This window comes from Nesoenas mayeri, assembly GCF_963082525.1.
Source record: "Nesoenas mayeri genome assembly, chromosome: 1".
Classification (NCBI taxonomy): domain Eukaryota; kingdom Metazoa; phylum Chordata; class Aves; order Columbiformes; family Columbidae; genus Nesoenas; species Nesoenas mayeri.
Genome location: NC_137541.1, coordinates 44031302 through 44055875, shown reverse-complemented (window position 1 = coordinate 44055875; position 24574 = coordinate 44031302). Strand labels below are relative to the sequence as shown.

The 24574-nt window shown below is 37.4% G+C and overlaps 2 protein-coding genes across 10 annotated transcripts in view; one reads left to right on the top strand and one right to left on the bottom strand.

Moving 5' to 3' along the window:
• Positions 1 to 196: 196 nt before the first annotated feature.
• Positions 197 to 9710, bottom strand: IKBIP (IKBKB interacting protein). 3 transcript variants are annotated; one of them, XM_080363525.1, is made up of 5 exons: positions 9552 to 9709; positions 7763 to 7991; positions 6028 to 6145; positions 3362 to 3445; positions 197 to 1221 (listed from the first exon to the last, which is right to left on the bottom strand). In XM_080363525.1, exons 2-5 carry the CDS (start codon positions 7954 to 7956, stop codon positions 466 to 468), a joined length of 1152 nt encoding a protein of 383 aa, XP_080219651.1. In that variant the 5' UTR covers positions 7957 to 7991; positions 9552 to 9709; the 3' UTR covers positions 197 to 465. The 3 variants fall into 3 exon arrangements, with proteins under 3 accessions (XP_080219651.1, XP_080219653.1, XP_080219652.1); XM_080363527.1 differs by lacking the exon at positions 3362 to 3445 and having other exon boundaries at positions 9552 to 9708; XM_080363526.1 differs by lacking the exons at positions 197 to 1221; positions 3362 to 3445 and adding an exon at positions 3642 to 5131 and having other exon boundaries at positions 9552 to 9710.
• Positions 9711 to 9808: 98 nt separating this feature from the next.
• The window catches only part of APAF1 (apoptotic peptidase activating factor 1), a 35293-nt gene continuing 20527 nt past the window's right edge, over positions 9809 to 24574 (top strand). For 3 of the 7 annotated variants that reach the window (XR_013923589.1, XR_013923590.1, XM_080363519.1), the window contains exons 1-13: positions 9809 to 10176; positions 10373 to 10555; positions 11764 to 11905; positions 12188 to 12377; positions 13635 to 13832; positions 14845 to 15028; positions 16077 to 16189; positions 16723 to 16854; positions 17272 to 17510; positions 18053 to 18220; positions 19032 to 19163; positions 22634 to 22747; positions 23351 to 23529. Coding sequence is in view for 5 of the 7 variants with exons in the window: in XM_080363519.1 (XP_080219645.1) it covers positions 11768 to 11905; positions 12188 to 12377; positions 13635 to 13832; positions 14845 to 15028; positions 16077 to 16189; positions 16723 to 16854; positions 17272 to 17510; positions 18053 to 18220; positions 19032 to 19163; positions 22634 to 22747; positions 23351 to 23529 (1787 nt within the window). In the remaining 2 variants the exon portion in view is untranslated. Of the gene's footprint in view, positions 10177 to 10372; positions 10556 to 11763; positions 11906 to 12187; positions 12378 to 13634; positions 13833 to 14844; positions 15029 to 16076; positions 16190 to 16722; positions 16855 to 17271; positions 17511 to 18052; positions 18221 to 19031; positions 19164 to 22633; positions 22763 to 23350; positions 23530 to 24574 lie in introns of those variants that run through there. The other 4 variants (XM_080363521.1, XM_080363520.1, XM_080363523.1 and 1 more) reach the window with 4 other exon arrangements.

Below are 24574 nucleotides of genomic sequence, written 5' to 3'. Positions count from 1 at the left end.
TCATAGAGTGAATATATTGAGACAGATATTAAATTGCTACAGCAGTTTGACTAACTCTTGTTTAACTCTGTCTTAGAAACCACAATTTTATTTCTTCCTTTGAAGCAGGAAAGTAAAGCTGAAGATGTGGCAGTCTTGGGTCCCGCTTTCTTAATGAAAGCATACTTTAAGAACAACATTTTATGCTTTAACACTGTTTCATTGTACAAAACAAGCAATTTATTAAAGATAGCATCTGTCATCCTTCAGAAGGACAAATACATGCAGAGAGACTTTTTTTTTCTCACATTATAGCATGTCCCTTGAAATCAGTATGGCTTTTTGCTGTCCTTTTCGAAGGAAGAGGACAGATCTCTGTTTGCTTCTAAGTGAAGCCTTTAAATACTGTCTGTCTTCTTAAAACTACACATGGAGTTCGTACTTGTCAAGTACTACTACTCTTTAGGCAAAGTCATTTCACAGTGATCAATTCATCTCTGAAATCTGGGTTATTTCATCTTTTATATCTTTGATCTGAGTCTGAACTCTTGTTAGATTGGTCAGTTTCTCATTCAGTAGAGCGATTTCCTTCTCCCGTCGTAAAACATCCTCCACTAATCTTCCTATTCTCAGTGTTAGGTCACCTATTAATGGCTCCAAGATGGCAAAATCCTTTTTAAGTTTGTACATCTTGGGTTTTAAATCATTTGCAAATGTAACTGTCTTCAGAACTTTTGCTCTGTCACCTTCAAGATCCAAAAGTCTATCCGAATGCTTGTTAAAATCACTCCGTAACTTGGATAATGTTGTCTTGATTTGCTCAATTTTTCTTGCGTTACTGGACGCCAAGCTTTGTAGCTTTGTACTTCGGTCGATGCTACTGGTAAGCAGGTCACCTATACTTTTTACTGTCTTCTTCTCACCTTTTTCTACTTTATCTTCTAGTGTTTGCAAAGAATCTGTCAGCGCAGTCATATCTGAGACTAGGCCCGAAATGCGCCTTATGTCAGTTTTTACGGTCACAATTGTCAAAGTTATGTTTTTTGATGCAGAAGCTGCATTCTGTTCAACACCTGAAACTGCATTAAAAAGGGATGTTAAATTCTTCTGCAGTTCTTCTTGTTTCTTAACTATGCTGCTAGACCATGTTTTCATTGTAGAAGTATCTTCCTGCAGATGTTTAATGTGAGAAATTATTTTAAGGTCTTCCAGCTGTTCCATTAAGTTCCAAGTCTTTTCACACTAGAGGGATACAAACAAAGATATTTGACACGATTTCTAGCTTAAAAACTCACATAACAGTTAAAGCTACACTCTAATAGAAACATCTTACTATCCTGACATTGAAATTGAGCACAAACCCTGTCTTTACAAAATAAACTGCTGCAATACAACCAATATTTCTTTTCTTTTCAGTATACATAAAAAATTCAAATGCTACTACTTTTTCTGTGATAACAAAAATTACAAGAAGGTGCTACATGGCTTTCCAGCATGACCTCTGAAAACACACGTCAACAAATGCAATCTTCTGATTTACAGAAACTTTTGTATTAAACCTATATAATCTGCATGATCCAGAAAGACCCATGTAGAAAGGAATTCAGAAACATTTTAGGAAGATGCCCACTTTAAAATTCCCTTATCCAAAGATCATGGACCATAATTAACTGATGTGTTTTGATTTTGGTAATCACAATAGGTATTTTGGACACGGCATTCCTGGAAGAAAAAGCCCAAAGAATTAGGCATGGTTCCATTTTGTTTAAATAGCCGCCAAAATACTTCACAGGAAAAACATCACCTAAACAGCCTGCCCCCATAAAAGTTACAATAACAAGAGAACATTCATGCTACTGTTGGATTTCTGGCTGAATTTTCTAATTTGCTAGTTCACTTTTTAAAAAAAAAACAATTGGTTCTTGGTTTTCAAATTTGAGAGGATGAAAGGAAAATATCTGAGTGATACTATCCTCTTTATTCCCCAATAAATCAGCATAGAACTTTGGAGAGAAAAAACACACCAAAGGGGCAAGCTGAAATACATGCTAAGAGGCCATAATTAGTTTCATACTAATCCTTTTCTTGACACGAGTAATAAAAATGCCACCAAGTAAGTATTTATAACTTTCTAATAGTATTGGTCATTCCTCACTAACACAGAACTGTTTAAAAACAAAACACTAAAATGTAGGTTGTGGAGACTTGTGCTGGTTTCCTAGTCAATGCCCTCAAAGGATGAGGATTTTCTGTTCGATCTCATGTACGTTCAGGTTTCAATATAGCTGAGGTTGATGAAAGACACTGAACTGAGGAGAGTATCACTGATCATTTAGCCACCCTCCCCCAAAAATATATTGTAAGGAACATTTAACAAAGAACTGTTGTTTTTACATAACTGAGGACCTGGCACCTGACCCTAGCAGGGGGGAAGGACCGAGAGACATCAGACTATGAATTCTTAATGCAATACACAGTCTCTTCCAGGAATATGTACTGACACCTGTATACATACCAATACCTGTATTGATAAGTTAATTTAGGGGGAAGTGTAGCCAAAGTACCATGAATGCATATCTTAAACAGACTGATAAGGGGAAGGGTATTGTGTGTCTCAGGATAGTCTGTAAACCCTGAAGTACCCAACCAATGGGGAACAGGAAGGGAAATTGCAGCTGGGATTTTGGGGAGATATAAGCAGGGGCTTTTTGCCCTATTAGCTGTGCCTACCTTTAGGCAGAACACCCGGTCTTGCAAAATCGTTATTAAAATATGCTTTGCCAAGAGATCCTGCCTGGGCCTATTATATTTGGAAAAGAATTGTTTCCTACACTATGAATTAGAAACACACTGGAACACACTTATGAAAAGTATTTTAAAATAACATTTCCATATAGGATAGTATTTCTTAATGGAACACTGAAGTATTTATTCCATACTCATTCTGGACAAGCAATTTATTTTGACTTAGAATTTCCACCAGGACAGGGCAATCTACTACAATATATTTTTATTGAATAAGACTGTAAATTGATACAAATCTATACAAAAGTAATAAATATATGAAACTAGTAAACATTGAGAAATGCTGGTTTAATAGTGTCTTGAGAAGGCAGCATTAACTGTTCAGTGAATATTTCAGTGAAGTTCTAGATAAATGAATGTACAAAACCAGAATAATTTAACTTAAACCCGATTAAGTCATAAATGCTGTGGGTTCATACTGTCTATTATGCAATCTCCTTTCCTGACTTCAGGAATTTTTCAAGACATAAGTCTGTAAACACAAAATTATGGTGGTCCCGAGATCCAAATTTCAATGAACAGCTACAGAACTACATCCTGTATAAGTAGATCTATGGATAAATGAGATATTCCTTACCCCCACGTACAAACTCCGTGGCTTTAATTGCTTTTGCATCTCTTGCTTCAAGCTTTGGGAAACAACCTGACACTGCTTTTTTCCCTTTAAAATGCAAAGCAATACCAGACACGTCATGTCATGCCTAACAGAGAACATTCTTCAGAATAAAAGGTTAAAACTTGTTTCTAACAGCACCAAAACAAACCAACCTACAACTCCTCATCCTCCCAAACTAATAGAGTGTCTGATCACACCAGACTTGCAAATTAAATGATGGAAGATGATCTAACAGGAATACCTGTTAATAAGAGCTTCAGTCCATATGTAGTCAAACAACTTCAATGGCAGAACAAAACCACGCCAGTGATTTTAGGAAGTTTGAAAAGGCTGGAAATGAGGTCTAAGGAGGCTATTTGCAGGGGGTCAAACAAATAAAAGGTAACACGGCTCCTATGTAACACCCTGCTTATAAATACCAGTACAAGACAAAGTTTTCAGTAAGAGGTACTTTACTACTCTTTTCTATAATGCTGTTGTATCTAAACTTCAGATGTTAAAAATGTACTTATTGAGAAGGCTGTACCAGAAGCACAAAAATCATTATGATATATAATACCTTAAAAGTGAGGTATATGTATATATTTAACTAGAGAGAAGAACGTAATTGTTCATTGTGCTACAACTGAATGTTAACACAAAAAGTAACAATATAAAAAACTATTGAAAATTAAATATAAATTGTACTCTGTCTCTGGTTTTGACTTTTTTTCCTTAAATCTAAACACTTTGCTTCAAATTCCTTTTTAATAAAAAACTTAACAAATAAGCTAAAAATTAGCCTTAAGAAAACACTCCTCCTTCAATACAGTATTTCTTGATCTCTACCCTCAATTTGCCTTTCATTCTGATCCAATGCTATTTAAATTAATGACAATATTTCAGCTATCCTTAATATATGTTGAAGTAACATTTGTAATAAGTTACAGTGCTCTTCCCTAAATGAAAACCTCGAGTCCAAATTCACTTATCCTCATTCTGGTCATGCACTACTTCTAAAACGACTGTTTCATTTTGCACTTTCAATATGCTGTCACTGTGCTGTATGCCTTCGAGAACCTTTTGCATGGCTATTGTATCAGAAACTGTTTTCAACATATCATTTTCCACGGTATATAGTTGTGTTGTCACATCCTTAATCTTTTTCTCCATGCTTAGCAATTCACTTGATAATCTAAGAATAGAGTGAATAGCATTTTCAATTGTTGGCAAATGGGTCTTGCACTCCTCAATTTTAGGTTCATAGTTCTCAAGTTTCTGATTCAGGTCTGTGTCCTTGGCTACCAGACTATTCTGTTCTTCTTCTAGTTTTTCAACTGCCCTTGCATGCAAGTCCAACTTCTGTTCAACTCTAGAGAATTCGTCGTCTTCTTGCCTTTTCAGTGTTTTAATATTTCTGGCTGTACTGTCTTCCAGATCTCTTACTCTTTCTGAAAGGGATTTAATTCTTTGGTCAACATCATTAATTTGGGAAGTAACTTCTGTATGTATGAACTTTGCTTCAGATTTTAAAACACTTGTGTTTGTGTTCATTTCATCTAAGCTTCTTCTCCAGGAATTTGTAACATTTTGGAACTTCTCATTAATGCTCTGCATCTTTATAGAGAGAGTCTGTTCATTGTTCTGAATATCATTTATGATGTTATGAAGAGAAGATATTTCCTGCTCAAACTCAGGCATCACAGATATGGATGAGGCAGCTTCTCGTAGGATACTTTCAGAAGATTCAAGCTGCGTTTATAACACAAAACAACGTCCATGTCTATTTAACAAAATAGAAAACCACTTGCATTTGTTTAACAGAGAATAAAGTCCCTTAGAAGCCACTTTACTTGTTACAAAGCTCCTGTATGATTTATTTTCATATTTCATCTTTAAATTATTGTTAACCCAGCATGAAAAAGTCACAGAAAAGGGTATGTTTGCTGTTGAATTTCTATAGAATACATGCCATTTTCTTCATTGTCAATCCTTTTTTTTTTTTTTTGGTAAAATATATCACACTACCTAAATCCCATGCAACATTTTGCAATCTGAAGTGTGGTATATAAATATCCAAATTACATCATGTATAAATTACATCATTACGAGATCAGTGCTAAACCAACATCACTGGCATAAACTATGCTGTACTCCCATCATTATCTGTAAGATACAGGAGGTAATTTGGCAGCCAGCCCAAGATTTCTACTTGATAACGTCACACATGGAAAAGAAAATAAAATAGCAATGAAAAAATATTACTACCACTTCATTATGACTTTCATATTTTTAGAACAGGTCTACTACATAAAAATGCCTGTAAACTTTCTTCTAATCAATGTGTATTAGAATTATACACAGAACAGTACCAATAGAATGAATTATGTGCATAAATTTAAGTTTTTAAAAATAGTTCAATGTATAAAATATAATACTAAGATACAACCACTATATTCACATATTTGAATAATGGTATCGATTGACACGTTTAGTCACATGAAATATTCCCTAAAGGCCTATTCACAGGCAAGTAGACACATTATGAAAATTTATTTTAAATCAGTCAGTTTGATTTAACTAAATGACAAAGTAAAACAACAGCAAATGTTCACCACAGATTATCCAATTAAGATGTTAATTATTACCTTTTCAGAAATTAAGTTAACTTTATTTTCCACATCCAGGAATTTTTCAGCTTCTTGCTGTAAAAAATTATACTTTTTCTCCATATTAGCAAATTGATTTGACTGCTGAAATAGGAACCTGCCAATTGCAAACAAATAAATAGTAAATATAACTACATAATTAGCATACATAAGTATTTCAGGACCTGATTCCCTGCAGTAACAGTTTGCTGAGATTTGTGTTCATAGCATTTGCTAGATCAATAATGGAGAGGGGAAAAAAAAGTGCATTTAAATGAAGTTGATCTTTCTTCATACTGCAGTTGTCTTCCAATAGAGGTAGAAAAATAAGGAAACATCCATAGACGTGCTTTGTTTTTACACAGAACACCATTCAAAGACGAAAAATGTCCAATGAGACTGCTAACATGGAGGCCATTACATGCTTGTGGGGCATTGCCTCACAATATATTTCATTGATAAAGTATTATTTAACCAGTGGCAACAAAACACACCAAAAACTCACTTGTACTTTCTTGAAAAGCATCACAAAATCATGCACAGAAGCCTTTGGATTCAGAAAGGCTGTTTAATGTTGTTCGATTATAGCCATACAAGAATATATGGTGCATTGTGACAAAGCTTGTACAGCTACAGTCATGATGATGCTAACTTTGAACAGACACTAGAAATCTCAATTCTGTACTTTATATACATTCTAGATTCATTTACTGTGAACTTGAGAGCTTTCTGAACTGTAAGCACTTTATACAGTCACAAAGGAAAAGAGACCACTAAACAAGAGCCCTGAATTTTGCTGGATGTTTATTAATCCCATAACAAGCTTTACTGTAGACTATGAAGGGGCTGTCTCAGTGGAAGAACAATTTTATCCAGAACAACAGAGTTTATTTAAAATACTTGTGCTTTCATAGATTGGTATTTATCAGTACATTGTGTAGCAGTCAGAAGTTTCAAAAGATCTACAATGCCTAACTTAATCTGTATAGGCTAATAAAAGCTAAAATGCAAACTATAGATAGATACAAGCAAAACAGATATAACAGATATACATGAAACAGTAAGCAGAAGCATCAGTAATCATTTTATTCTACATTTCTCAATTAAGATAACGAAATCAGGGTGATGACAAAATAAGAACAAATTTTACCTCAATTTTCAGGTTGATGTCTGGACTGTAACAATCCGGACCAATTTCTTGCACTAGAATTCTAAGAATTTCATCATATCATTTCTACAAGAAGCTCAGTTTCTGATAGAACGAAGGTACTGATGCTGCTAAGATATTCTAAAACATCTTTTACAAAGATATTTGACCTTTACTTGAAGAATCTACCCAACAAACAATTTACTACACTGCTGAGCAAATTATTTACAGAAAACACCACTTCTACTGTTGATTTATTTATTACCTGCCAAATGAGCCCTGTTCAACTTATTGCTGGATTAAGTTGCTCTTCACGGTTAGATGTAGTCTCCAAAGCAGGTATTCAGAATTCATGAGCAAGGCACCTTTTAAAACTTTCATCATGACAGAACAGCTCAAGCCTCTGTAATCCAACGTTTCCACACTTGTGAATGCTATTATTCTTTTCTTGACCCTTCTAGCGTTAACATTTCTACAGTCACTTAACACAAACACTATATTAAAAAGTAACTAATCATATTTCCCATGACTGAATACAGTATAGAATACAAAAGAAGGTATTAAAATCCACTTTAGAGGGTTACCTACCAGGTCAGCACTAGGCAACCAGCAAGGGAAATTATGCTCAAGGTTGTGCGTGAGTCCATCCAAAAGGAACTCCAGTTACTGCTGGTCCTGGGGCTTGCCAGCTTCACACACTTACTGTCCTTCTCAACATTTTGTGGATCTTCATTGGTCTTGGGTGAAGAAATACCTTTTTTCCTCTGCTTAACTTCGGACATTTTGTGTTTTAAAAAGCAGAAGCAAAAAAAGAGAGCTAGGGAAAACAAAACAAAAACCCCAAAAGGTACTAGTTACTTCCAAGTGTTCCCAAATACAGCCTTTTGCCCTTTAGCTACACAAATACACACCCCAAAGAGTTTATTTTAGTATTACTAATGTTTACTAAATATTTACTAAATGTTTTCTAGTTATGTAAACTTCCGTAAAATGTTACTATACTTTCATAAGACTGTGTGAAAACTTGTGTTCAGTACTATAAAGCACTTTCCTGTTTTCTCAAACCGAACTGACTTTTCAAACTTTAGCTAATTTCAGTTTTCTAGAAATATTTCAACTGTTATACAATAAGCCATTTTTAAGTTATATTTAAAATTACAAGGACTGAAACCACGATATTTCTTTTTATAGTTGATTACTGTCATTATTTCATCAGCAATTTTACTATCCTGTTTTACTAATAGATTATTTTAAAAATTATTACCAACTCCGCATTAAACGGGAAAATGACTTTTCTAAATTTTAAAAATGAGATTGCAAATCAAGATTTAACTTAGAAATAGTTCTGCTGTAATAATTTCATGTCATCTCTAAAACCACAGACATCAGTTAATAGAAAAACACACAATACTAATGAAATAACACATCCAGATAAAAGATCAGCTTTAATTTCCTCTTTGCTAAAATTAAGGTTGGAATAAATTCAGGCAAGATGAACCTCCAGTTTCAAAGAGCACAGAAGCCCCTTTTCTAACCAAGTGGAAGTACAGAGTGGAATTTTTAGGCCTAAAAATCTTCCAGTGTACTGCTCGGAATAGACTAGATCCTTTGTGGATTTGGTTTAGCACAGTTTGAAACAAGAATGTGCTTCTTTCTGGCTCACTTTGCAGTATGGCAGCTTAACTGCATGTCAAAAGATAAGTATTTAAATATCAGACACAGTTATTTACTCACAGACATATGTAAAATGCACTGTTTAAAATCTAAATCTGTCACAAGAGCATGAAGTTTAGAGCTGCTGGTGAGTCACAGTACTAGAAAGCACGCTCAGAGTTCGAAGTATGCAGGAAAAAAAACATCTCTTGCTCTCCCCCCAAAAGAGCAGAAATGCTATTTTGCAACTTTTAAAACAATTTTAGGATTGAGAGCAAGTATTATGAAGTTAAAAAACTAAAAGACATCAGAGTGGTAGTTAGGGAAACGGTTTAATAGAGGCACAACTGCTCAGTTTTAACAAGGACAGCCGCAGAGCGAACCCCCCTGTCCCACAGGGAGTCACAGCTCGCACAGACTCCCGCGCCTCCCACACCTTCCTCGCCCCTGTCCCCTGTCCGTCCTAGCCCAACCTGCCCTCGGCCCGGGGCACCGAAAGTGACCGACTGCGCCCCCCGCCCCTCCAGAACACTTCCATATCCCCTGGTGGCTCCCAGGATACCCCCGCCCGCCCCAGCAGGGGGCCTGCGTGCCCCACCCAGCCCCGCCGACCTCCCGCCGCCCCAGCGACGCCCCCAGCACAGCGGGGCCGCCTTTCCCCCTCCCTCGGCAGCGCGGCACCCCCTCCGCCCGCTGCCACACTCCGCCGGGGCACCCTCCGTACCCTCAAGCGCTTCCTCCGGCCCCAGCTGCACGGCGGAGGGGCGGGGAGGCCGTTACCACGTCTGCAGGCCCCGCGGCCCCACCTCCGGCCCGGGCCGGCGCCTGGCCCGCTGCTGCTCCCTCAGCCCGCGCGTCTGCGCCACGTCAGGCGCGCTCCCGCCGCTCCGCCGGGGCTCTGCGCCGGCGCGGGAGCGGGAGCGCCGCGCTTTGTTCCGCGCGGGGCGGGCGGAGGCCGGGCTGCCGCCGGGGGGGGCGGCGGGCCCGGAAGGAGGAAGCGCTCGGGGCGCGCTGCTTCCCCGGCGCGGGGTAGCGTCTGCTTCTCAGGGCGACGTGAGAACTTGATGCCGGCGGCTCCGGATGGCGCGGCGCCGCCCGTCAGCTGAGCAGCTGTGGCGGAGACCGACCGAGTGAGGTCGGCGGGACAGGACGAGGGAGCAGCGCCCCTGAGGCCGCCCCCAGTCCGCGGCTCCGGAGCTGTCTGCGTCGGAGACGGTTGTCCCCCCGCCTCGGGGGAAGGTGCGGAGGTCCCGGCGGGGTTTGGGCTAACGGGTCTGAGCGCTCCGGTTCCCCTTTCGTCTTCCCTGCGGCTGGTAGCGGCGGCTCCGCTGAGGCGCGTCTGGTGTGAGGTAACCCTTTGTTTTGTGCGCTTGTGGCTTGTTTTTGTCGGGTGCTTCCTTGTGTTTACTCCACGTGTGGGTTGATTATTGTTATTATTACTTAACCTGGACGTTTTTCCCCTGGGGAGCTTTCATGTCCCCTTTCCTAAGCGGTGCGGTGGCATAAAGACAGGGTGGAATACTTTCCTAATCACATAATTTTCAGTGAAAATAGGAAATTCTGCCAGTACAGCAGTTCCTTCTCTTCAAGGAACGAAGGAGAAGGTGAACGCTTCTCTGGGCACCTGCCTGTGGAGGAACCTGCAATTGCCTATGAAACCTTTGGTCGTTTTTCAACAGTGTGATCGGAGAGAGCGTTTTCATCATTAGGGACTCTCCAAAGCAGCTGGTCAGTACTGAAAAACCTTTAGACGGTAGACAACAGTTTTCACTTTCTTTTGTCTTCAGGCATTTTTTTTTTTATGATGTGGAGGAAAAAAACAAATGTATAGTTGTGTATTGGATGCTGACAAGGGAAGTTATTTCTCAGTCATTGGCAGTGTTGGGCGCTTCAACTTCCATCGTGTGTCAAGATTTAAGTGTGCTTGTATAGAGTCCCGAAGTGGAAGGCAGCATCAAGTTAATCTCATGGGATTTGGTATAGAGGGATTTTATTTCTGTCACAGTTCTGCCCAGTGCTGCCAGCAGCGAGACCAGACTTCTTTCTCATCCTGTTATCCCAGTCGCATGATCCAAGGACTTAAAAAATTTGAGTGATGTAGTGGGTGGGGAGAAGACCTTTTCATGGAGACATTTAGCAGGTTTCTAGTATATGAGAAGCTTGCCCAGAATATTATTCTTTAGTTCTGCAAGTGTTCATAAGCATAAATTCATAGAAACGTGGAAAAGGGCTCAGATTTTTCTTTTTTTTTTTTTTTTTTAAGAATTAGCAGTACATATCTTCTTTTTAATGAAAGGTTCCACTCATGTAGTGAGCACAAAAGTTTTACTGTGGATCTAATTAATAATTAAAGATTGAATTTCTTTTATAGCTATTTATGTTCCTCCAGGTGGAGCAATGAAAAATACTGTAGTCAGATGAATTAGTATTAATGCTCAGCTGGGTGTTTTTATTAAATATAATAACATAAGGCATCTAGGTAATATTTCAACAATAGTATTCATATTCACAGTAGCTTGTGATCTGTTACAACTTAACTATTAATAGGCCTATTTCTTCTCTGTTAAAAAGGAAAGATGTTAGGTTTCTCCAGTGTTTTCTTGATGCTACTGTACTGTCCAGCTAAGCTAGACTAGCGAGTCACTAGAAGTATAATTAAATTCCTGTAACAGTAGTATGAAAGTCTCTTTATAAAGACAGAAAGTAAAAAAAAAACAAAAAAAACCAAACTCTTAAGTTTTTAGCTTTCTGCAGTTTGTGCTATGAACTTACCTGAAGATTCACTGTATTTTCCAGTGATGTAGCTCCTCTGCTACTTTTTTGACTTCAAAATTCATAAGCTATTTTAAAATGTTTTCCTTGTACTTTTAAGTTACGTTCTGGTTCCAACTTTGCTGTGTTGTTTTTTTTTTCCTCTCCTCTTTTTCACACTAAAGAAAGATGGATGTCAGAAGTAGAAATTATTTACTTAAGAATCGCCAAGCCTTGGAAAAAGACATCAAGACCTCTTATATTATGGATTGTATGATTTCTGATGAAGTACTAACATTAGAGGAGGAGGAGAGAGTGAAGCAACAGGTAGAATCATCTCTTGCTGTTATTTATCTTCCTAGTCTACTCAGATGTTTTATCATCCTTTTTGAAAATAATAATTTCTGTCTATCTCATTCCTGGATTCAGCAAATTCTTTAGTATATGTGTAACGTGCAGATTTTATTGCACTTTATAAAGTTAAGGGCTTGGTCAAGTTGAAGGCTAGTTCTGTAACCATAAACAGTCTGTTACCGACAGAGTGATAGATCAGATGATTTCCGAAGTCTCTTAGTTTTGTATAACATCTCTTTTAATGTTTTTTTCTAGAATACACAGAAGGAGCAAGCAGCTATGCTAATAAACATTATTCTTACAAAAGATAATAATTCATATAGATCCTTTTATAATGCACTGCTTCATGAAGGGTACAGAGATCTTGCTGAGCTTCTTCAGGACGGCATCCCTGCCATCTCCTCTGATAATGGGAAGACTTCAATGGATGGAATGACTTCAGATGGTCAGTATAACTAAGGCAGTCTCTGTGCTTGAAGGCAAAGACAAGTCACATTTTTTATTCCTTGCTAAGTGACTATCTGTAGTACTTGTTCCAATGAAAAAGGAGTAGATGGTGCATTCACTTGTTTTGGTAGTGTAGTAGTCAGTATATCTATATGTCATGTATTTAATATGGCAGGAGAATTAAAACAATTGTGACTTTCATAGGTCATCTTGAAAATGTTCATATTTAATAATGTGTTTTTGAGAAGACAGCAAACCTGAAGGTCGCTCAGTTTTCTCTAAATTACAGCATTTTTGTTCTATGTCAAAAAAAGACTTTTAATTGTATATATTAAATAAGCTGAATCTAACATAAAAGAAGTTGTAGCCTCCGAAATTCTGACTTTTCTCTTGAAGAGCAATCTGCAGTCTCTCTGCCTGCATTCCAGTAGTTGATCTCATTATTAGCTTGCTTAATTCTCTCCACTAGACCTTTTAATTACCCAACATGAGTTCCTAACTTTTACCTACGTTGTTATCAGTATCATCTTTGACTGACATGAAATAATTCAATAGTATCTAATGGGAATAACCTTCTAACTGCATATGACGAAATGTCATACTTATTGCCACTCTACATTTTAAGAAGTGTCATAGGCATGTGGAAGTTTGATTACCTGAGTAAGATTTCCCAGAGCTTACCAGTATAATTTGGCATTGCACATGGCCACTTTGTGACCAGCAGTGGACTGATAAAGTGCACATTGCTTTACCAGCTTTGTTGCAAATTGTACTATCTTAGCTTAAATCAAAGAAGTCTTGCTCAGACCACAATGCTGTGCTGTTAACTGCAAAGGAAAAGCCTTACACAGCATGTTTGCTTTTCTGCTGCATCCATAAGGCAGTAACTTCTGGCTTAGGAACTTACTTGACAGTTGGGCATAGGAATGTTGAGCTCCTGTGTTTGCCACAGATTCTACTGGAGCTGCTAATTATCTTTTCACTTCTAGGGATTGATGTAACTATTTTGCAGAAAATGTAATGATGAATTCGGATGCTATTTTAGGCGGGAAGCTAGTTACCATTTAAGTAATTCATTTCCAAAAAGCAGTGGTTTTTCAGTATTTGATGTTGTGAGTGCAGTAGGTTTTACAGCATTTCTATGGGGCGTAAGTTTTGGAAGGGAGCCCACTGTTACCTGGGGTGGGGAGTTGTTTGGTTTGAAGAGGCATCACATTTAGAAATTACTTTTTATTTTCATGTTTCTTGTTTTTAGTTAGGATGATTCTCTGCGAAGGAGGTGTGCCACAGAGACCAGTTGTGTTTGTCACTCGGCCAAAACTGGTAGATGCTATTAAACAGAAATTGTACTGCTTGGGAAATGATCCAGGTTGGGTCACAGTTTATGGAATGGCAGGTTGTGGGAAGACTGTTTTAACAGCAGAAGCTTTACGGGATCATCAGCTCTTGAAAGGTACTTTTAGAAAAACATCTATATTTTTATAAAAATTACTACAGGTATATGACACGTATGGTAAAGTATCCGATGTCATCTTGAAAGTAACTTAACATGTAGCTTTCTGAATTCCTTAGGTCCCTTCAGAAATAGTTGCTTGCAACTTACAGCGTTCATGACCATTTAGTGCTCTAGGACCACTAATATTTTACTAATGTATGGGAAAAGATTCTGAGTAGCTTTTCACATTGGAATCTGCTTTAGTTTAGGAGACTAGATACGTCCTTAATTAACTTGAAATTGTTATTTCTGTTAGTGCAAAATAACCATATTTAGTTTATATTCCTTTTGAGCATTTCTTGTCAAGTCCTCAGATTCTTCGTTTTGCTATGTGAGTTTAAAAATCCCTGCTCTAACTTTTGCATACCTTTTAATAATGGCAGGCATTTGTGGGGTGGTTACACTAGTATCACTTTATCTTAAAGCAGATCATAAATGAAACCATTTAATGATTTTAATTTGTTTCCCCTGCATGTGACACTTGGAGATGAAAGTAGGACTCTGGAATTTGAAAACATGACGTAGGGATGGAAACTACAGCATCCTTTGCTGCACCTGGCTCTTCTAGATGCCTTCTTGTTCACTGTTTTGTGATAATTTTCATATCCCAGACTGTGAACTCCTGCAGTAGTACAGGGTGAACAAAGTAAATATGAAGTCAGACCAGCTGGAAGATGGACAGAGAAGAGGTTTTCATGGGACAGGCAGGAAGGCCTCTAGAGGAGAGGGATGGCAGCATCAGTGGCAGTGTGAACTCTCTGTGGGAACTCACCCTACGGAGCCTGTTCCTTTGAAAAGTAGTTGTAGAACCATCCTTCTGTGCTAATGGTAGACTTGCAAGGTTTACTTGCAATAGACTTTAGAGTTTTATATTTTAATTGAAATTGGATTACTGATTGCTATTGTAAGCTTCTATTAAATATTTCAGATTTTAAATGTATAGCATAATTAATATTGGTATTTTTGTTAGATTACTTTCCAGGAGGAGTTCACTGGATCTCTGTTGGAAAACAGGATAAAGCAGGGCTCCTAATTAAACTTCAGAATCTCTGCAGTAGATTAGAACATGACTCTACTCTTTCACAAAGGCCACCACTTAACATCGAGGAGGCGAAAGATCGTCTTCGATTGCTCATGCTACGCAAATATGCCAGGTGATGTCAGTAAAATGAAACACTATTCTTTTAGCTGATAAAACTTCACAGAGTAACTTTGGTCTAATCCTCCAAGGTGTCTTTTGTGCTAACATGTCTTTACAGTGTGTATTTTTTTTTTTTTTAAACCAACTTCCTAACTTTTTGAATTTTTGCTTTCCTTTTTTCTGTTCTACTGTAGATAATTAGGAAGTGTTATTAAAGATGAAGCTAACAATACTTCTAGAATTTTAATTCTTGTGTGGAGGTTCTAGTTAAAGTTTCCAAAATTACGGACTTGCATATGATAAGAGAATAAGTAGGTTCAGATAAGTGTACAAAAGCTGAAGGGTAAATAGATGCTAGAGGCAGATATATAACATACATAGTACAACTCTGCCCCTGTTTAGATGTTTGGTTTTTTTTCAATGGGATAACTGAAGGGACACATTGTAGGCTTGTCCTGAATATGAATATGTGTAGTAGGCTAATAAGGCTTCTGCTAACAAAATATGTTAACCAGCAGTCCAGGAGTTGCATTGACTTGAAAAAATATTAGTTGTTGAATAACAAAGGTTGAGAACAAACAGTTGGAAATAAGAATCGCTCTAACTGTCAGTGTTCTCATTTGGTACATAGAATGAATCAAAAAGACACTGAAGTGGTTTCTCCCACAAAGCTTTTCACTAGTCTGTGTCAAACAGAGTTGTTATCTAGTCCTATACAACTTTTTTCTTAATTTATAGTATCTTATGACTTGAAAAACAGAGTAAATATTTGTTTTCCATGGTATCTACTAATGGAAATATTTCTCAAAACTTTGTTGTTTATGTTTCAGTTGTACCTATAAAGCAATAAAGGGTAAAAACTTTTGGGTTTTGGAGATACTTGCATTCTGCTTTCTTGCAAACTGTTTAGTGCCCTCTTCAGATATTTTACATATTTATATAAAAAAATTATGCAGCAATACATTGTAAATTCTGAAAATGTTTTTTCATTGTTAAAATGCAATGCTGTATTTTAGCACTAACAGTTGATCTGAAATCTGCAATATTTCTTCTTTCACTAGATCTCTTTTGATCCTGGATGACATTTGGGATTCCTGGGTATTAAAAGCATTTGATAATCAATGCCAGGTTCTCATCACCAGCAGAGACAGGAGCGTAACAGATGCTGTGTCTGGTAAGGAACATGTTTCTCTCCTGCAGCACAGACTGTGTGTATTTATGCAAATTGTTCTTGTGAACTTTTAAAAGAACCTGATAGAATCTGTGTCTAACTTGTGCACAAGTGGCAAAGTTTTAGAATTTTTCTCTGTCAGACTTTATGCTCTTCATGAAATGTTATATGTTAACTTGAAAGTTATATGTCTATGTTGAAGAGTGCAATGATTCTCTACAGGGTAGATGAACCTCAGTGATGCTGCTGCTGTTAGGCTGATTATCTCTACGCTGTTAAGCAGTTACGGGTACAATGTGTCCGTAATGCATTTGTAATTATTAGATTATAGTCTAATTTTTTTGTCTCTCTAATGCAAACTTGATTCTTACAAGAATTCTTATAGAATTTATACTCTCCTTAGTACAAAGCATCTAAAATACTATGCAAAAAATTCTAAGCCAGGCCCTTTGCTCTAGATTTTGCTTGGAAAGTACTCTCTGTTTCCATAGGACTTTTTACATTCTTTTAATTTTTTTCCCTGTTTCTATGTCTAGGCAAGAAATATGAGGTTCATGTGGAAAGTGGACTAGCACATGAGAAAGGACTGGAGATTTTATCGCTATTTGTGAATACGAAAATATCAGAACTGCCAGAACAAGCTAACTGCCTTGTAAGAGAATGCAAAGGTATACTTGTCACTCTTTAGCATACCGTTTACCACTAAATGTATTTTTTTCTTTGAGGTTTCGACTTAAAGATAGAGGAGGGAACGTTCTTTAATACTGTACACCTTAAGTAAAACACAGGTGTTTGTTAAATGCTCTTTTTTTAAGAAAAAAAACCAAACAAAACTAAACAGAATTTCTCATGTTGAATTTCAAAGTTTTCTTCAACATATCTTCCCCTTCCACCCCCCTGTTACACTTAAATTTGGTGAGTTTGCAGATGTCTACATGGATGATATGTTTTCTTTGTCTTTTCTCCACACCTCAATAATTTAATCAATGTATTAGGAAAATTACCTGATTTATTCAACTGCTTGACTGAACTCTTGGATTGTGTTCCTTGAAAACCTCTAAGATTAAATTAATCTTTTCTTTCAGGTTCTCCTCTTGTGATATCCTTGATAGGAGCATTATTACGAGACTTCCCTAGTCGCTGGGACTACTATCTCAAACAGCTGCAGAATAAGCAGTTCAAAAGAATAAGAAAATCTTCTTCTTATGATTATGAAGCTCTTGATGAAGCAATGTCCATAAGTGTTGAGCAACTGAATGACAATTATAAAGACTACTATAAAGACCTCTCTATCCTCCCAAAAGATGTTAGAGTACCTACTAAGGTAATGACAGCACTGCAGAAATCTGATCACTTTTAGTGAGATACAAGCAATAACTTGGAAGAATTCATAAAACTTAAAAATGTTGTGTGTAACTTATGTTGGTTATAACTTAATAGTAATTGCTGGGTTGGGTAGGTCAGGTTCATTTTTGTATCGTGACTTTCATTGTCAGTAGTGAAACTAAAAAAATCGTAACTGAATAAATGTGTTCATAAAGTTAGTTTAATGTGCATTCCATATATAGCTCTTTAATTAGACTGTAACTGAGCTCCCTGGAGGTTTAAAACTGTTACGTGAAATTTGGCTCTTTTAAGAAAAAGGTGATCACCATAAATCATCACAAATAGGCAAACACAAAAACTTGTGTTATCCATCCTATAGGCTGGAAAATTTGGTAACTTGCTAATTTATTACCATTTGTAATGTGTTTATATTTGTTAGTGTGTGTTTTGTCAGTTAATTGGTAGCGTTTTTACAGTATTCATACAAGTCATATTACCCCTTAGTTCTGATTCTTTTCTGTCTTCATGTATCTATTTTAGGTGCTCTGTATTCTTTGGGATATGGAAACTGAAGAAGTTGAAGATATTCTTCAGGAATTTGTTAACAAATCACTATTGTTCTGTGATCGTAATGGGAAGTCATTCCATTATTATTTGCATGATCTTCAACTTGACTTTCTTACAGAGAAGAATCGCAACCAGCTTCAGGTAGGGTATTGACTAATCTACTTCTAACTTTACTCTCCATAGCTGGGCATTCTTCAGAAAATGTTCCCTTGTTAAGCAGTATCCAGCAAAGCTTCATAGAATGCAGTTAAATTTAATGGCGACTAATTAAAAACATTTATTTTTCAACTTGAAACTGTGGAGGGTTTTCATGATGGTTCCATCTTGAGCTAAGAAACTAAACTCCATTCTTTCTCTCTCAAAGACATTTCCAGCAGGAGATGGAATGTTCCATCTGATGATCAAGGCATCAAGACCCTACCAGATTAGGAAGTTTCTTCTTTAATATGGAGAAATGCTTTTTACTCATTTTTTTTTCAATTTAAGGCAATACTTGGAGGGAAAGGACCTATAAGTTGGGCCAAATAAATTTATGAGTTCTGAACAACAGGGCAAAATGAGTAGATATGAAGAAAAGGCAAGTTTTGAGGCTTGCTTTAGATCTACATATGTAAGGGTCTTTTTTGTTGGCCACCCACGTTTAATGCAAAGAGTAACTTGGTAGCTGTTCTCAGCCTAAGAAGAAAGGTTAACACAACTTGCTCTTCTGTCTTTTAATATCCAGAGAATGTTTCTGGAGAAGTTGTGAGCAATAAATTAGGTTAAGTGTACAATTTGGAAGATAAGCTTTTCTAATTTCATTTGTTGATGTATTACAGTTGAGGAATAATAATAATAATCCTTGGTTATATATATATACACATATATATAAATAACATAATTCCTCAATGCTGAAACCAGTCCATACCTTGGTATAGTATTAACTGAAAGTGTGTTTTGATTCATATTGCAGGAGCTACATAAAAACATAGTAAATCAGTACAAGAAATATTACAAACTTGATACACCCGTTCCTTCGCAAGAGGATTGCATGTACTGGTATAACTTTCTAGCGTATCACATGACTGGTGCCAACATGCAGAAGGTGAGTTCTGAGTAGTGTCCTCTGTTTCTCAGCCCACCCTTACCCCTGCCTTTCCCCCCAGGGTTTTTCCTACTTGAATCTCTTTTCTCCCAGGCTTTTGTGCGAATAGGTAAGCACTCAACATAGCGTCCTTTAGGGAGGCCACTGATAATCGCTTGTCTGTTATGAAAGTTACTTTATTTTTACCCTTTGTGTCTTGTCTTTTCACCCAGTTCTTGAGAAGATTTCTTGTTTTGTATCATAATAGCTCATGTTTTTGTTTTCCATTTGGAGAAGCTTTGATAGGAATTCTTCTCTAAACTTTTTTGAAAATTCAGTCTTTCTTTAATGTGTGATAATGCAAGTAAATTGATTTCTTCAGAGAATTCAATTGGAGTAGTTACTTCTTTCTATGTAATTCTTGTTAGTTTTTTCCTCTGATGTCATACTGATTTATGTGTAAAAGTTCATTCTCTCTATTACCAGTTTTCAACAGCCATAAAGAATCTAGCAAGAGTTAGATGGGCAAACCTCTTGTTCCCAGGATTGCCTTGGTGCCTTTAAAAAATTGCTGTAATTTTTGCCATCTACTGTTCTTTAGGTACCAAGCTAGTATAAGACACAAATTATGCAGCAAGATTAATATTTCAATACTTTCACATAATGTCTTAAGAATTCTTGCCTTGCATGGCAATCGGTCCTGGTTACTAATTGCCTCATTTCGCATGTACTTAAACTCTTTCAGTTGAACATCTTTTGAGATGGTTCATCTGACTTATATAAAATATACTTTGTATACCTATAGGAACTTTCAGAATTAGTGTGGACTGCAGGTCTAGTTTTTGTGGGTTTTTTTAATCATTCTTATTTCATTATCTCAATGTCTTTAATTTAAATGTGTTGGAAAAATGCTTTTATTATTAGCCTTTTTACATTTTGTAGAATTAGCTTCTCAGAGTTCTTTAGCCTTTCTCGCTATGACTCTGTGCTTCCCAGAGTTTACACTCTTAGTATTACTTACTTCTCCTTATTAAGACAAGATTTCATTTGTTGGAAGGCTAATAAAGTTGGGAGGTATTATTTTTCTTTGTTTAACTGTGATAAACTTTTAATTCTTATGGTATTTACTGATTTTAAATTAGAATATACTTTGAGCCTGTGCAGTGTTATCTCTAAACAGTTTTTCTGATCCTAGCAAGTATGGTTTTTTTAACAAGAAGGGCTTTTTTTTGAGTACATTAATAGCAAGGGGAAATCTAAAGACTTTATTGAACTGTTATTTGTTGGAGATGGCCATCTGAATAATAGGGATGAAGAAAAAGCAGAGATGGTCAATGCTATTTTTGTCTCAGTGTTTAATAATACTGACGGACCTTGGGCTGCCTGGTCCCCTGAGTTGAAGGACCACGAGTGTGAGAAAAGAGACTTTGCATTTGTGGGCACTGAAATTGTAAGGGACATGACATATCAGCTGAATGTTCACACATCCATGGGGCCTGATGAGATTCATCCCAGAGCACTGAAGGAGCTAGTGGATGTTATGGCAGGACCCCTCTCAATCATCTGCTAAGGGTTTTGGGGATCTGAGGAGGTCCCTGCTGACTGGAAGCTCATAAATGTTTTTCTACTTTATAAGAAGGGTGCGAGGGAAGACCCAGGGAACTACAGACCTGGTGGCCTAACCTCAGTTCCTGTAAAAATTGTAGAGAAGATTATACTGGGTAGGGTTGAAAGGCATTTAAAGAGTGATGCTGCCATCTGGCACAGTTCACACAGGGAAAGTCCTGTTTAATTAATTTGGTATCATTCTGTGATAAGGTCACCTGCCTAGTGGATGAAGGGAAAGCAGTGGATGTAGTTTTTCTGGTTTTTAGTAAGGCTTTGGATGCTGTCCCTCACAGCATCCTTTTACTGGACAAGTTGTCCAACTGCAAGATGACCAGGTACATGGCGTGCTGTGTGAAGAATTGGCTGAAGGGCAGGACTTAAACGGTTGTAATAAATGGGGCTACGTCCAGCTGGTGACCAGTCACCAGCGGTGTTCTTGGGGGATCAATTCTAGGGCCAGTTCTGTTCAATATATTTATCAATGATCTGGATGCAGGAGTTGAGTGCACCATTAGTAAGTTTGCTGGTGGTACCAAACTGAGAGGTGCTGTCGACTGTCTTGAGGGACAAGAGGCCTTGCAGAAGGATCTAGGTAGACTGGAGCATTGGGCAGTGACTAATGGGATGAAATTTAGCATGTCCCATTGCTGGCTTCTGCATCTAGAATGGAATAATGCTGGGCACAAGTAGAAATTGGGAGAGAGTGACTGGAGAGCAGCCCTGCGGAAAGGGATCTGGGGGTGCTGTTTGACAGCAGGGTCTGTATCAGTCAGCAGTATGTGTGCCCTGGCAGCCAGGAGGGCAACCCACATCTGGGGGGCATCAAACACAGCAGAGCCAGCCAGTCAAAAGACGTGATTATCCTGCTGTATTCAGCACTGGTGCGGCCTCACCTTAAGCACTGTGTGCAGTTCTGAGCCTCACAATTTAACAAGGATGTGAAAGTACTTGAATGCATCTAGAGAAAGGCAACAAAACTAGTGGAAAGGCTGGAAGGAATGTCCTGTAAGGAGCAACTAAGGACTTTGGGCTCATCTAGTTTGGAGAAAAGGAGGCTGAGTGATGACCTAATTTCTCTCTACAGCTTCCTGGGGAGGGGAAGTGCTGGCAGGTGCTGATCTCTTCTCCAAGGTATCCAGGGACAGGACGCATGGGCACAGTGCAAAGGTGCAGCAGGAGAGGTTCAGACTGGACATGAGGAAGCATTTCTGTACCAAAAGAGTGGTCAAACACTGGAACAGGCTTTCTAGAGAGGTGTTTGATGGCTCAAGCCAATCAGTGTTTGAGGCATTTTGACTGTGCCCTTAATAACATGCTTTAGCTTGATCAGCCCTGAATTGGTGAGACAGTTGGATTAGATAATCATTGTAGGACCCTTCTGACCGAAATAGTCTATCCTAATAATTCTGTTTGCTGTTTCTGACAGCCTCTTAAGTAGCTTTTACATTTTCAAGTTATATGCAACTGTAAGAGACTTTTTGCTTTCATTCAAACTCAGGATCTGTTAGGAAGACCAACAGAGATCACTATTAGCAGCGTGGTCCTTGCTAGACTGGACTAGAAGCAGCTTTTTCAGAGTTGTATCTTAAACCAGGTCTTGTGTGCTACAAAAGTCAGGATTTGCTTTGTACCCCCATCCATTCTCTGACTAGCTGTATCAAAGAGCAGTCTTTGCATTAAAATAACAAGTTTAGCCTTCTATACCCAGAATTTTCGTACCCGTTTAAGATGCAGGAAACAGGAAATTGCCTAAATTTTTAACTGGAGACAATTGTACCCAAGCATATGAAATACCTATTTTATTTCCTGTGCTTTTCTTTTTCCCCTCAAGTAGATTCTGTTGTGGAACTCATGCTCTGAACTTGAATTTGTGTTTCTTGTAGGAACTCTGTGATCTTATGTTTTCTCTAGATTGGATTAAAGCTAAAACAGAATTGGTAGGGCCTGCTCATCTGATTCATGAATACGTAGAATATAGTTCAGTCCTGGATCAAAAGGTATGATACTAAAAGGTAAATGATCAGTCTGTTCCAAATATATTTTTCCATGTTTAAGTGCATTTTGTTGAATGTGTATATATCTATATGGGAGATATCTAGAAAGCTTAAAAACCTGAAATATAAAAATGGCACTAAGTTAAAGTTTAACTTGGAGAACAGAAAAATGAAGAAAATTTAATTTTTAGTTTTAGTTGAAACTTCTGTGTGTGCACAAGTAATTGATGATAGATAGAACTCAATAACTAAGGTGAAGAACAATAACTTAATGGTGGGTACGTATGGTACTCTGGTTTTGAGGAGGTGTAGAATTTTGTTGGTCACTTGGAATAGTCTCTCTGATACTTCACATTGAGTGCTTATTAAATAAATCACTGTTGTCAATATCCTTTATTTGAAAAGTAAGGATTATATGCTTTCCTGAATAGGATAATGAATTTTTTCAGTGTATCCTATGTACTTGCTAATAGACCTAAATATAATATAAAAATAGAACTAAATGCTTCTGTAAGAATATTAGCTGTATAGAAAAAAAAATGCAAAGAGCACTTAGGAAATAAATCTACTTTCTATGTTATCAAATATTTTCTGCTCTGTACATAGGATAGCACAGTACGTGAGAACTTCCAGGAATTTCTGTCTTTAAATGGGCACCTTCTTGGACGGAAACCATTTCCCGACATTATACAGCTGGGTCTTTGCCAACCAGAGACATCAGAGGTATATCAACAAGCCAAGTTACGTGCTCAAAGACAAACAGGAGCATTTTATTTGGAATGGATGTAAGTAGCTACATTCCCATCTGCTGATATGCTCGTCCCTTGATCCAATACAATAATTTCATGAATGACCCAATACAGTGTATGGCTAATATGAGGAGGTTTTTAAGAATCGGTGTGTTTTTTTTCTGGGGAAAGAAAGTGAAATAATTTTCAAGAATTTGTGGGAGGAGGAGAACTCTTGATATGTAAGGCTACAAATTAGTAATAATTACATACAAATAACTAGAGGATTATATTTACTTCTGTACTGAATGATTGTTCCTTTTAAATAGCTATACAAAGCTGAAAATAAGGTACTTTTAACCTTCTCTAAATACATTTTTTTAAAGTTAGAATTGTAGTGCAAGTATTAAGTAGGTTACAGCAAGTTTTTAAGTTTTCTAGTAAAGTGCATACCTTAAAAAGGAGAACATTTGTGTTAACTTGCAAAGTTTTTGGAAGAAGTGAGATGGGAAATACTAAAAGGCTTTGTGATCTCTATCCAATCTTGAAGTTTCTCCTATTTAAATAATCTTTTGCTGTTTTCATATTTTTGGAAGTTGTTCAAGGAAAAAGTATATGTATTTAAATACTTTTTTCAGCATAGTTCAGTAGTCATCTGACCATGTAACTGTCTCTGCTAGATTCTTCCATTTGATGTTTCTGTTCTTATATCTGTAGTACTTGGTGGTTACAAACCAGAATGACTCTATCAGGTAATTGTGGTGATAACCAGACAGGTTAATTCAGGCATACCTGAATTTAGGTCTTCTCTTTGAATATCTGGTTATTTAGTTTTGCATAGGTAACAAAATGCTGACAAAAATGCATGAAAGTTGCACAGTTCAGAAGAGTCAAACCCAGCAAGTTCAGGGCTTTCAGCTTGGGTATTGGATACTTACGGTGAAGAACATGACCAACACTGACAGAACAGAGACTGATGGTTTTATATCTCATCCTAGGGGAAGGTTCCAAAAATGGTTTGTAGGATGTATAGGTGAATACACTGCTCTCTTGACCAGCAGTTTTAGCTTTATTAAAACATGTAAAAAAACTCCCAGTGTTG